The sequence below is a fragment of the Ascaphus truei genome, chromosome 9 (assembly GCF_040206685.1).
Source record: "Ascaphus truei isolate aAscTru1 chromosome 9, aAscTru1.hap1, whole genome shotgun sequence".
In the NCBI taxonomy this organism is placed as follows: Eukaryota; Metazoa; Chordata; class Amphibia; order Anura; family Ascaphidae; genus Ascaphus; species Ascaphus truei.
Genome location: NC_134491.1, coordinates 58,416,209 through 58,429,378, shown reverse-complemented (window position 1 = coordinate 58,429,378; position 13,170 = coordinate 58,416,209). Strand labels below are relative to the sequence as shown.

At 40.7% G+C, this 13,170-nt stretch overlaps 1 protein-coding gene across 11 annotated transcripts in view; it reads left to right on the top strand.

Moving 5' to 3' along the window:
* The window catches only part of EVL (Enah/Vasp-like), a 122,249-nt gene that overhangs the window by 96,047 nt on the left and 13,032 nt on the right, over positions 1-13,170 (top strand). For all 11 annotated transcript variants that reach the window (XM_075615088.1, XM_075615084.1, XM_075615085.1 and 8 more), the window contains 2 exons: positions 6,129-6,201; positions 11,194-11,288. In XM_075615088.1, the coding sequence (XP_075471203.1) occupies positions 6,129-6,201; positions 11,194-11,288 (168 nt within the window). The remainder of the gene's footprint in view (positions 1-6,128; positions 6,202-11,193; positions 11,289-13,170) is intronic.

Genomic DNA, 13,170 nt, shown 5'->3' with positions numbered 1-13,170 from the left:
GCCCCAACCACATCACATGATGTATTTGCACCCCTCTATATGCCTGTGTCCCATAATATTTACCCCGTCAGTGCTGGAAGTAGTTCAACTTACTCGGCCAAAACAATGTATGGTGTACAATCTGAATTGTTCCTACCCATTTCCTCCTTAAATCATATCCTCGTACCTCTTGTGAGATCCTCTGCTACATTTCTGTAATGGGAGCATAATGCTGTAATATGCTTTTCATATGTTATTAGTCTAATGGCATTTTGTGAAGACTTCTACAGTAAGTACTTAATCATGGAAACATACAGTATGAATCATTGCAGACAGAAAGTACAGTATATATTATATATGCTGTGCTGCTGGTTGTACATATGTCATGTTATCATCTTACTGGTTGTACATAAGTTTCATGTTATAATGTTACTGGTTGTGCATGTATGTCGTGTTGTTGGTTGTACATAAATGGCATGGGTTTTGGTTGTCCATATGTCATGTTACTTGAAGAACATGTATGTCCTGTTACTTGTACATATACTGTATATCATGTTATTAGTTGTACATAAGTTATGTTGCTGGTTGTACATATATGCAAGGTTATTGGTTGTACATACTGTATATACCATGTTATTGGCTGTACAAATATGTCATGTTACTGGTGGTACATATAGATTATGTTATTGGATGTACATATATGATGTGTTGGTGGCTGTACATGTACGTAATGGTTTTGGCTGTACATGTATGTCATGTTACTTGGTGTACATGTATGTAATGTGACTGGCTGTACATATATATCATGTTATTGGTTGTGCATATATGTAATGTTACTGGTTGTACATGTCATGTTATTGGTTGTAGATGTATGTCATGTTACTGGTTGTACATGTGTCATGCTTTTGGATGTACATATGTCATGTTATTGGATGTACATATATGTCGTGTTAATGGTTGTACATATGTCATGTTATTTGATCTACATGCATGTTATGTTATGTGTTGTACATATGTCATGGTTTTGGTTGTACATGTATGTCATGTTACTGGTTGTACATGTATGTCGTGTTACTGGTTGTACATGTATGTCATGTTACTGGTTGTACATGTATGTCATGTTATTGATTATGTTCTTTTCTGGGATAAAGCTTTCATTCTTTAAACTAAAATCTCCAGGCCTCAAAACTGGGCCAAAACCAGTGTTTTTAACACGATTTATTTTCTTTGATATACCCCGATCTCACAGCCAGGAGACGTTAGTGAAAAGATATATATATATATGAAGAATTGGGACTTATAATTGATCTTGTGTCAGATGCGACTGCCTGTAAAAGGGACATTGATGCTCAAAGAGAATGTTTACTAAATGGTCTTCACGTGGCTCTCATAATGTGTCACAGCATGGAAGTAATCACATGTTCTCCCAAAATCAACAGGGCTACATAAGCTTGAACTAAACCAGGAACAATTCGCTTTCAACAGAACAGTTTATGGATCCGGTTTACATACTATACTCCTCATTTACCAGAACACCCTCCTGCTATCTCTCTACATTTTTCCTACTTAACACTTAGATTGTAAGCTCTTCGGGGCAGGGACTCCTTTTCCTAATGTTACTTTTATGTCTCAAGCGCTTATTCCCTTTATGTGTTGGGAAGGAATTTATTTTTCCCCTTATGAGATATCGTTGGATGATATGACAATGGGGTTTTTTGTTTGCCTTCCTCTGGATCAATAAGTAAGTATAGATATAGGATAAAGTATCTGTTGTCTAAATTTAGCATAGGTTGAACTTGATGGACGTACGTCTTTTTTCAACCACATCTACTATGTAACTATGTAACCGTGTTATATTATTATGTCACGTGTATTATGTATTATTGCTGTGAAGCGCTATGTACATAGCGCTATATAAATAGAGATATACTTACATACATACATCCCCACCTAACTGATATTAGGAAAGTAAGGGGCCACAGCTTTACACACCCTATCGACTGAACTTTAAATCCAGTGATTCAAATAATAATTGAATTTAATATAGGGTCTCTTTTTTCCGGCATTACCCCGGTTTTTGGCATTGTGTCCCGGGGTCCTGCTGACATTCTAAAAAGTTGCTAATTTTTGTGTGCCGTTGGCGCATGTGCGTATGCGCCGGATCAGCTCTTGCCAGACGAACATGAGCAACCAGCTCTTGCCAGCCGCGCATGCGCCGATTGATGTGGGTCGTTTGCCTATGCGCGACAGTTCCGGTTTTTCACTGGGAAAATATGGTCACCCTAATTTAATAGGACAAGTGAGCTGAGCCCGCGGCCGGCAGAAAATACCATCAATTATACATCCAAAGCAATTTTCCTGGCAAAACCCATTACTGGTTTTTTTTTTTTGGAGTAACTCATTTCCATTTTGCAGAAGACGCTGAAAATCATTTATATGGAGAACACGGATTAATGACAAACCGTTTTACCCTTAATTCTTGCCACAAATCACTTGGCTTATTGAAGTCTCCGCTTGTTCATTTATGGTATAATCCTGCACTTCAGCAGCGTGAGGTTGGATCGTTTTTGTTCGTGAAGTGCGGGAATAAACTCCCCCATCTATCAGGCTGGTCGGAATTCATTTGACAAAAATGCTTCTTGGTACATACGCATGCTCTTTATAGTAAAAACCTATAAATGCTTTTTTTTCCTTCATGGGACCATAGTAACATATTCATTAGAATATCCCAAGCATTTTTTTTAATTCCCTTACTGTGTTAGCTTCTACCATCTCTGTTGGGAAGCTTTTCCTGGAATCCACCACTCTTTCAGTGAAGAAGTACTTCACATTTCCCCTCAGCTCTCCACTCATCAGGTCATCAAAGCGCTGGTAGTAGACAGTTAAGAAAATCCTAACAATCAGCGCATTGTTACTGAAAGGGTAGTGGATGCAGGGAACCTCTCAGAGGCATTAAAATTAAATTTAAAAAAAAAAACACACAATTGAGGTCTATGGTTTTACAGAAGTGAAATGGGTGAGCGAGGTGGTCTTTGTCTGTTTTCTGTGAGTTTGTCGCTTTGTTAAGCTGACTTGGGGTTAGATACAGAAAGCTATGTTAAGCTACTTAAAGCGGCATTGAAGCTGGCGATTTAGATTTATATGATATTTTTAGAATTTTTTTACATTGGATTGAAGAAGGGGGTCTCCGAAACTGAACCCCAACAATGTCAGCTCTGGCAACCCCATTCTTCCAGAGATACTCACCTCCATAGGGGGTGCCGGTAGCCGCTCCACTCGGATAGAAGGTTTCATGTAATGGCGGAGATTCAAAGCTCCTGGTCCTTGAGGACCAATAAGAAGGCGTGATGTCATCAGGTTCGGCTTGCTATTGGCCCGTGTGACGCGGGAGCATTAAACTTTGCAGAGATACCGGCATCCCATACGGTGGTCTGTATGTCTGGAAGCAGGGGGAACCCAGAGCTGAAATTAATGGGGTTCAGCTACAGGGACCCCCTGCTTCAAATCTATGTTAAAAAAATACAGTAATTAAATTTTTTTAAAAAGCATGAATTGTTCTTTTAACGCAACCTAACTTAGTCCCATTAAGATGAACGGTGTATCCTTAAAGGATTATAACATAACAGGAGGTCATGTTTTCGCCCATAAGGAGCATAGCGCTAACTACAATAGACATTAGTAATATTAACGTGCAAATAGTATAGAAATTAAGCGTTATCAGAGTATCACATACTCACTAAAGTCTGTTAAGGATACGCAAGAACTTAACGTTCGTTAAGTCATAGCTAGGCTTGGTTTTACTCCTATTCAGACCCTGAAATAGGGCTTTTACTGGGTCTAGATTTTTGTAATATCACAGTTGGGCATGATTTAACTAACAAAGTTATTAAAGGCTTAACATGCCTACCTTTTACCCCACCTAAGAATGGAGACCACACCGTTTTTTGTAAAGTAAAATAAGGTCACATTTTTATTTCTTTAACAACAATGAAAACAAACTGTCAGCTATCCCACTAGTCCCTGTATGCAGACAACCCCGTGCGTCCTGCAGGTAGTAAGACGGGAGACCCTTACGCCACTTCCGGCTGGTCTCACACCACCCCACTCGGCAATGCTCCACTCTAAAGTCCCCCATTTTGGGACCTTGGGCCTATCCACGTAAGACTTGGGCAGGCGTACAAGTTGGTGCCTCTGGCCTGTCCAATCTGTTCTAGGGACAAACCACAGGCCCTACCACATACATTGGCACCTTTCTTCCTAGCATTTCCCAGCACCCTTAAGATGGCTGGCTTGACCATTCCGCCACCCGGAAGTAGGGCCGGTTTTCTAATTTTCTCGCCCATAGGCACTTACCCTTTCGCGGCCCTGGCCTCCTCCTCTTGCAGCGTAACGTGGCATTGCGTTTCCATGACAATGGGATGCCATGTGACAGCACATTGTAATAAGGAGGAGGGAATAGACCTTTACAGAGGCCCCACACTCTCCCCCGGCAATCAGTTTCATTGTTGGGGGGAAGAGAGTGGGGCCTCTGTGACTGTGCCACTGATTGAGCCCCATGTGTTGAAGCAGGGATATCCTGAAAACGTGACCTGTTGGTGGCCATTGAGGACTCCAGTTGGCCACCTCTGTATTATCATGTCGTTTGTTCATACAGTATATAGTGCTGACATTGTAGAAATACATCATACATGTGACACGTATGTATGTATAGGATGTGGCCAATGTGAGTCAAGGCAACAAAACCATATCTATATGTTGGACCACCAATTTCACCGCTGATGTCATCAACAAAGCGTTACCTTCTTAGCTTCAAATTTTTACATTACAGACCCTTTAGTGCCAGATGGAGTAACTCATTGCAAAGAAATGCCAATAAGAAAGTAAGTGTTGCTGTATAACAAGCAGATCGTAAAGTGTCTGCTTCACTGTAACTCAACTTCTGCAAGATCATTACAATTACACCTGAAATTCTAACAGCGCATTCCAGTAACACAGCTCTCAGTAATGGTTTAGCAGAAGGTTCATGGAACGAGCAGCATTTTGTAGTTGATTCTAAAAAATCTCTGGCTGCTGGGAGAATTATTGGCATGATTAGTGATGAAATGCCATGCTAACTAGGGCAGCTGTTTTAAATTCCGCTGAACACGTAAAATCAATGTGATGGACTACTTACTACATGATAACACATGTGTGTCCTATATAAATACATTTGGCTTCCTATCTCTCGCCAGGACAAAGTTTAAAATTGCACATCTCCTAAACATCAGATTATTTTAAATATTACAATAATTTCGGTGAAATACGTGTGGTTAGTGAGCAGGATTTCAAAAGCGATATCTAAAGGGCTACTAAGTATCACAGGATTTATTCAAGAGTTTATTGAGGGTGATTTGTCAAAGTCTGCTGACTGCAAAACCCTAACATTTATCACAGAGAAAAATACCATTGGGATTTGTATTTTGACACATTATGTGCTAGTTTTTTTTGTAGCTGTGAGAGCTTAATACATCGCTCTCATTGTGTGTGCATGATTGCTTATACATAATTATGAATTCACCGGCTTTTTAAAATCAAAAGATAGGGCTGAAATTTGGTACCAATTCTGAGCCATGGTCTCATTTATTCCATCAAAAATTGAGATTTAGATTAGATTTGCGTTTAAAATGTTATATATATATATATATATATATATATACATATATTTTTTAAGCTCTCGCGAGCTATCATCACCTTCTGTATCTCTTTGCCCTTATTTATATGTCATTCAGTTTACGTCATTGATGTCAAACTGTACCGCGCTGTGCAATATGTTGGTGCTTTACAAATAAAGGATAGTAATAATATATAGTATATAATGATAAAGGGAGCAAGACATAGTTACACGTATTAATGGGATTGTGGCATATGTTATTGAATGGGCATTGAAGAAATCCTATACTTCCAGGAGTTCCCTGAGTTTGGATGTCCATACAGGTGGTGGAGAGAAGATACAGTATTTGAGTTGTGTTTTGAAATGATTAAACGCCGCTGACCATCTGCTTTTCTGTCAGACAGTCGCTGGAACAACATCATTTAGGAGGTTTATCTAAGTCCGTGTTGTTTTCCAAGTCCGACCCCTTTTTGTTTCTCTCCGTGTTCACTCTGCATAGGTCCTGCAGCCCAGCGCCAAGCCCCGAATATTCAGAATGGACCCTCACCAGACGAAATGGAAATACAACGAAGGTAAAAATGATTAAGGCCGTGTAACCCTTTCACAGCCAGGTGGGGCCAATGCATGGCTGACCCCTCTGGCAGCGAATGGGTTAAGTCATTGGTTTTACACCGGAGCCCACCAAAAGTGGGCCCCCTCTTTTTAGTTAGGGGGATTTATTATTGTGTCTCTGACCCTCTTATCCTTATGACACTGTGTCCGCCTCTGGAATGTCTCAGGGTGAGTATCCCCTGTGCCTCTCTTGTGCCTCTCTGGTGCCCCCTGGTAAATTTCCATAGCCCCTAAAGCTGGGCCAGCCCCCCATCCCGGTCAGGAACCTCTGATCAAAGTCTTCATTATTTCAGTCTGCTTGTTGGAGACTGTCATTGCGTTCTGTCTCTGTGAAGGCCGCTACACGAAATACTCAATGGTCAAAGTGGCTTCAAAATAAGAGGTTTACATTATGCATTTCATTTATTGCAAAAGCACAATTTGTAGGAGTTGGGGTAAACACAAGAGCAAGAACTTGCAAAATGTGCAAAATGAGCATGAAAGTACGTGTTGCGGTAAAAAAAACCTTTGGTTGGACATGCTCGACTGAAACCCCATCACAAGTATGTTCGCTGTGTAGTATAGTATATATAGTGTGGGTGCTGTGACATTAGATTACCAGCTGCAGTCACTTTCCGACGCAGTGTTACTTAGCTCTTTGGTGAAGTGGTTAAACCTCTTCCTTCCTGCGTGACGCATTTGTTAGCGGATTTTTAAAAAGCCCTCTTTGCTCTGCTGCTGTGTGCAATAGAAATAAAGAAACTTTAAGTTTGATAGTATTAAGTATATGTATAAGGCAGGGGCGGCCAACTCAAGTCCTCAACAGCTGCCAACAGGTCAGGTTTTCCGGATATCCCTGCTTCAGCACAGGTGACTCAATCAGTGGCTCAGTCTTTGACCCTGCTGAAGCAGGGACTGATTGAGCCACCTGTGCTGAAGCAGGGATATCCGGAAAACTTGATCTCTTGGTAGCATTTAAGGACTGGAGTTGGTTAACTAACCCTTTCCTGTGAGACTACAAACACCCTCTCTGGTGCCCCCTCTCTAGTGCCCCCTATCAGTCCAATCTGGCAGGGTAGGAGTTAATATTACTCTTTCACTGTAGTTCATTCTATGGGGGTTATTCATTCAACTGAGATAGTGCCGATCTGGGCACGATCACACAGAATCTGCCCTTGACTTGACATCTGCAGCGCTGATTTGTGGAGTTCAAAATTCTTTTTAGGGTTCATTTTGCACGTTCTGTAAAACTGCTGAGACGGAGAACGTGTGTTTTTCCGCTTCTTACTCTGCATCTTTTGTTAAATTGCCCGGATATGTGCAACTGGCCTCTGACACTGCAGTTCACTTTCCTCCTATACTTATAGAACATTGGTGGGCAACAGATGGCATGGGGGGGCTTCACCTGTGAACCCCAACTGCTGCTTGCCCCAGCAACCTCTCTCCCTTTAAACCCAACGCAGGAAGGTCGTTGGTTCCGCAGATCTTAGCTAGTCCTCTCTCCTCCAGCTGCTTGGTGACCATGTGCTGATAATTACTGCCCTGTACTATTGACTCGTGCCCAGTGTAAGAGGAGGAGCAGAATTGGGTCCATCAGCGCACCCCCATTAAGCAGCTGACTGGAGGGAGACAGGAGCAGCACCTACTCGTGGCAGCAACGCCCCGTCTCCCTGTGTCCCAGGGAGAAAGTGGCAATATGTGGCCCTTTTGAGGGCTTCCTGGCCGCAGTTGTGGCCTTTTAAGTATATCATGTTGCCCACTCCTCTCATACACATTGAAATCACTACAGTGATTTATTGGTGTAATGAAACTTGTAGCAGTGCCAATGAACAGCTTATTATGATGGCTACTATTTGGGGGCAGAGTACCCCATATTGGTGTCTCACTGGATTTCATCCTGTAATAGTAGATTTATGCCATCAGGCCCCCTCAAAGAACACAAGTACTGGATGCCAACAAATCAACAGTGAGCAGGAATCAGTAGGTTTCCAGGATTGGGCATGTGAATGTTTCAATTGGCATTGAGATTCACACAATGGACATGGAGACAGGAAAAGAAGGGAACACCATTTTATGAGTCAACATCCGAAAATCATGCAATGATCACATGGTTATGACACTTGCCCCACTCTCACCCTCTCCCCCATGACATGAACATAAGAGTAACTCCTCTAGCTCCCCTTCACCCATTAGTGTGCAGTGACTACAATCTCACCTTCAAACCAGCAAAAATGTCATGCCCTTCCCTGAATGTCATAAGGCCCAGTAGCATGGCTGCCATTATCAGCTCACGTAATGCATTAATGTGACCCATGCACATAGAGGGTGTAGGGGGAACATTTAAAGCTGCAGTTCAGTCAATATCCTGCATGTGTGTTTTTTTTAATAAATCAGTTCTGTAGTAAGAAAAAATACTTTTAGCATTTTCTGTTTTTAAAAAAACAACTTTGAAAGACCAATTTTCTTGTATTCTATTTTAACAGCCATTTGCTAAGGCACTGCCCCTTCATGTCCTGTCACAAGCCCTGGCACACCCCTTTGTCAGCCCTGCCCTCCCTCTTGCACATGTCAGTGCAGGAGTGCTCATGAATATTTATGAGCTTCCACTGAGAGACAGAAGCAGAAGAAAAACAGATCCCTTCACTAATTATGTCACCAAATTTCACCTAGCAATACATGGAGAACGAATTGACCTGCAGCTATACAGTTCTTTAGGTAATTAGAGATTGCACACATAAAACTATTGAAGTAAAAAAATAAATAATAAAAAAAAAAAAGACTGAACTGCAGCTTTAACTTTAAACTCACTCTAAAAAAAAAAAAGACTGTAATTATTTTGGTGGTAAATTGAATTATTTAATAATAATATGAAAGAATCAAGCAATCATTAATATAATGCATGTATCAAAACGTCCGCTGTCTGGTCCTGTATGTAGAGCAGCCTATGGTAAACAGCATGGAAGTGTCTGTTCTAAAACAGAATTATAACTGTCGCCCCAGCCTTACGTGTCTGCTAACAAGATTGTTCTTTGCATCATAGAAGTTGGACGGGTGCATTTAGATGCCCCCCATGTGACCTCTTCTCCCCCTGCCTCTTCTCTGTTTTATTCTGATGATCTGCAGCAGGTGTCAAATGGGAGACTAGCCCAGGAAGGGCAATGAGGGTCAGTAGCCAGGAGCCTCTGCCAGGGTTCACCCACGTTTCGTGAGATTTAAAGCGACAGCCCCACTTGGCTAAATAGGCGTTGCAATAACGTGAAAGCAGTCACCTATTGTTGCAACCGTGACATTATTATTTGTACAATGTACCTGAATATAATCGCTGGGTTTTCCTGACCGGTCAGAAATGAGTGTCAAGTCTACACTAGTTACATCTTTTGTCTCAGTCCCTTCAGGACATGCATATCTGGTTCTTTTGGATACAAGAAATATTAGACAAAGTAACATACAAAGAAGACTATTTTGTTTAAAAATGGGAACATTAATATTATAATACAGCAAATGAAAATAACACTTGTGAGCCCATTCACATGTATCAGACAGGTCTGTAACCTGCTTTTCCCCCTTATCTCCCAGCATACAGTTCTTCCACAGCAGCAAGGAATTCTGGGAAATGACAAGCAAATGAGCTTCAAATCCATTTTGACGTGGACCCCTATATGCTTATGCCTGCCGCATTACACAGCTTTGCAGCACAGCCTGGGTTAAAGAAGTGCAGAGCCAGTAACCCTACTCACAGACAGTTTACATTATAATACATAACATAGCATTTAAGGCTGAAATGACATATGTCCACCCCCAGAAGGCGAGCAAAATAAAACAACAGTGCTACATTTACCAATGATGTGTCACAACGAAATAAAATTCCATCCTGATCTACTAAATATCCCTTCGAGGAATCCTTCCATCGTGGTGCACAAAAGATAAATGGGCCATTTTCTTACACCCGCTTCCGTTTAGATCCTAACCAATATAATGTTATCCTGAAGCCCATATTGGAAGTATGTATTTTTAGCACAGTGTCTCTTTGTCTCGGTAAAAAAAAACACATTGCTAATTTATTCATGTAAGGAAAAGAAGGACATCTAGTGGTAAGAACGAAACATGGTAAAGCTACAAACGGAGTATATACTGTATGTTTAATTAACATCCGACGTCCCTTCTTCGTCAAATTAATATTACGCAATATATAGCTGTGCCGAGTATGGCTCGCATCACTGAAGCTTCTTTTACTTGAGAATGGAGTTCATTAAAACATCGTTCTCCCCAAAACTCCTAATGATGTAAACTCATTCCCCACTGTGGTGAGAAAGGGGCTCTCGTTCCAATCTCCTGCGGGTTAGAGGGTACTGGGATGTTAACACAAAATTAACCATTCTGATTCTTACCTTACAGTATATTGTATATTCTTTAAAAGAAGAGCACATTTGCTGGGCGAACATGTGCAGAGGTGCTCAGTGTTATTATACAGTGCAGCCTGACATTCTGAATCCCCAATGCGTTCCACTAGCGCATTCCACTGACATTACAATAATTGATCAAATGGTAATGAAGAATCACGTCACTTTTCCCCCCTATGCTCAGTAACCCATTGGGATGGCAATTTTAAGTCTTGTATATATTCTTAACTGGGAGGCATCTCAGTAGCTGTTTGGGAAAACCCAGTTGACAGAAGGACTGTGTGCTAGAATATCAGTCCTGAGATGGAAATAAGAGGTGAGTTATGTCAGGATGTCCACATTTTTCCATTGTAGTAAGACTAGTAATAAATAACGAACTTTGGAGACAACTTCTTTGTACAATAACAGTTAAAATTGTCATAAAAAAAAAGCCAACAGTGCACTATAACACATTATCGGTAACAACAATAGGAAGCGTGGGTTCTAGAATTATTGAGACTTTTTATATACAGCATACTGTGAAAAAAATTATGCATTTTTTATTTGTGTAACAATGTTGTATGAACATTCTAGGCAAATGATGGAGCAGCAACAACAGCAGCAGCAGCAGCAGCAGCAGCAGCAGCAGCAGCGTCAAGAGACCCTGGAAAGAAGGACTTCTACCACAGGCAAGTGTGCTTGTTTCTTCTAGAAAACCGTGCTTGTTATCTGTGTCCTGTATGTGCCACTGCTTTGGTATTGATTTCAATGTGTTTTAACAAACATGACAAAAGGGGCCACAGCTTCAATGTAACCATCTTCTGCCTAGTTCCTCCTTGCTGGCTCATTTAGAAATAGTTTTATAATCCGCATATCCCACGGTACAAAACAATTCCATTTACAGCCAGGGCGGGAGATACAGTGTTATTAGTGATCTTGTATTGGTGCTTATTCTTTTACTAGTTTATTGCTGAAATACAACGCATTGCCGTTCAAAGAGTGTACAGGTTCCTCTATCATTGAACAGGGGCTGTCTAATAAATAGTTTTATTAAAAGAAGTCATTTTAACCATTTCATCAGTAGTCCATATATGGTAGATTCAGGAGTTCATTCAGTGTCGTTTCCCTAGACAGCAATACAGAGGATGCAAGCCTATGTGCTGAATGTTTAATTTGCTAACATCATGTATCTGTACCTTATAAACGGCTTAGGTCAGCATGTGACAAAGATATTAGTATTAAGGAAGGTCACTTTTGCTAAGAAATGTCACTTGGATACCAGAAAAAAGCTAGTGATCAGTACTTTATTTGAATGTAGTTTATAGAATTTAAGAGGTACTACTGTATATCATGGGTGGCCAATTCCAGTCCTCAAGAGCCACCAACTGGTCAGGTTTTCATGATATCTCTGCTTCAGCACAGGTGGCTCAGTCTTTGAGCCACCTGTGCTGAAGCAGGGATATTCAGAAAACTTGACTTGTTGGTGGCCCTTTGGGACTAGAGTTGGCCACACCTGCACTATATCATAAGACAACTTGTGGCTCAAAGGGATTAAATGGTGTGAAGAATATTTAGGCAAACGGGCAGTAAGGTGTCTTATGGAATGGCAGCACTTTAACTATGGACCTTAAGCCCAAAGATAAGACTAAAGATGTGTTATGGCTGAGCATCGTTTAGTAGATCTGGCCTTAGTGTGCTCCTATACAGAATGTTAATATCTACTTTTGAAACCCTGGATCATGTTTAAGAGACTGGACGAGGCTTGCAGTGTAAGATATGTGGGGGCATGGTGTTCTGCTGTATTGCCATGTAACGTGCAGGGCTACTGGAAAAGTGGACTTCCGCGTCCTTATTAAGCTCACAGGCGTAGTCTGGGTACCACGTTATGCCGAGACCTAAAGCTCACAGTGATTTCCTTTATTAACTGATACATCTGAATTGTTAGGATTTCACCTATCAACTAAGTATCACTTTAGCTTTTAATCAGCCTCAAATGTCAGGCCCGGTGAATGGGTTAAAGGTTGATGGATTCCTTCCCAAATCCCCTTTTAGATAATTCCCTGAAATAATGTTTTTGGAAGAAACCAATGCAGAGGATTTTTTGCTTCGCTTGCACACTGGGTAACGTTCTTTATATAGGCACAGATTTACTTAACAATGCTAAGCCTCAGCGCATCTAAGACTCTGTTTAGTAAATCTAGCCCACTATTGACTAAAAAAAACATAATTTATTTTTAGGATCAAGCTCCATAATCACGAGAATTCAAATATTCATGTTTTATGCATTTTTTCTTTAAACAAAAAAAAAACTTTGCTCTAATGTTAGGATCAATGTTATGATTTTGGGAGATTTTCTCAGATTCTGTGGGACGGATTTGGATAAAACCCTAGTAATGCCTCAGATGTATGTTGCCTATGTTCGCTATATACTGTATACTGCCCTAAAGCATCATTACATATTTTGACGTTTCTTTGTAAATGGACTGCAGCTTTAATTATTTTATATGATAAATATAACTACATGAACTACTCGATATATACCAAAATAAGGTAACAGCTGTCTCTTACCTA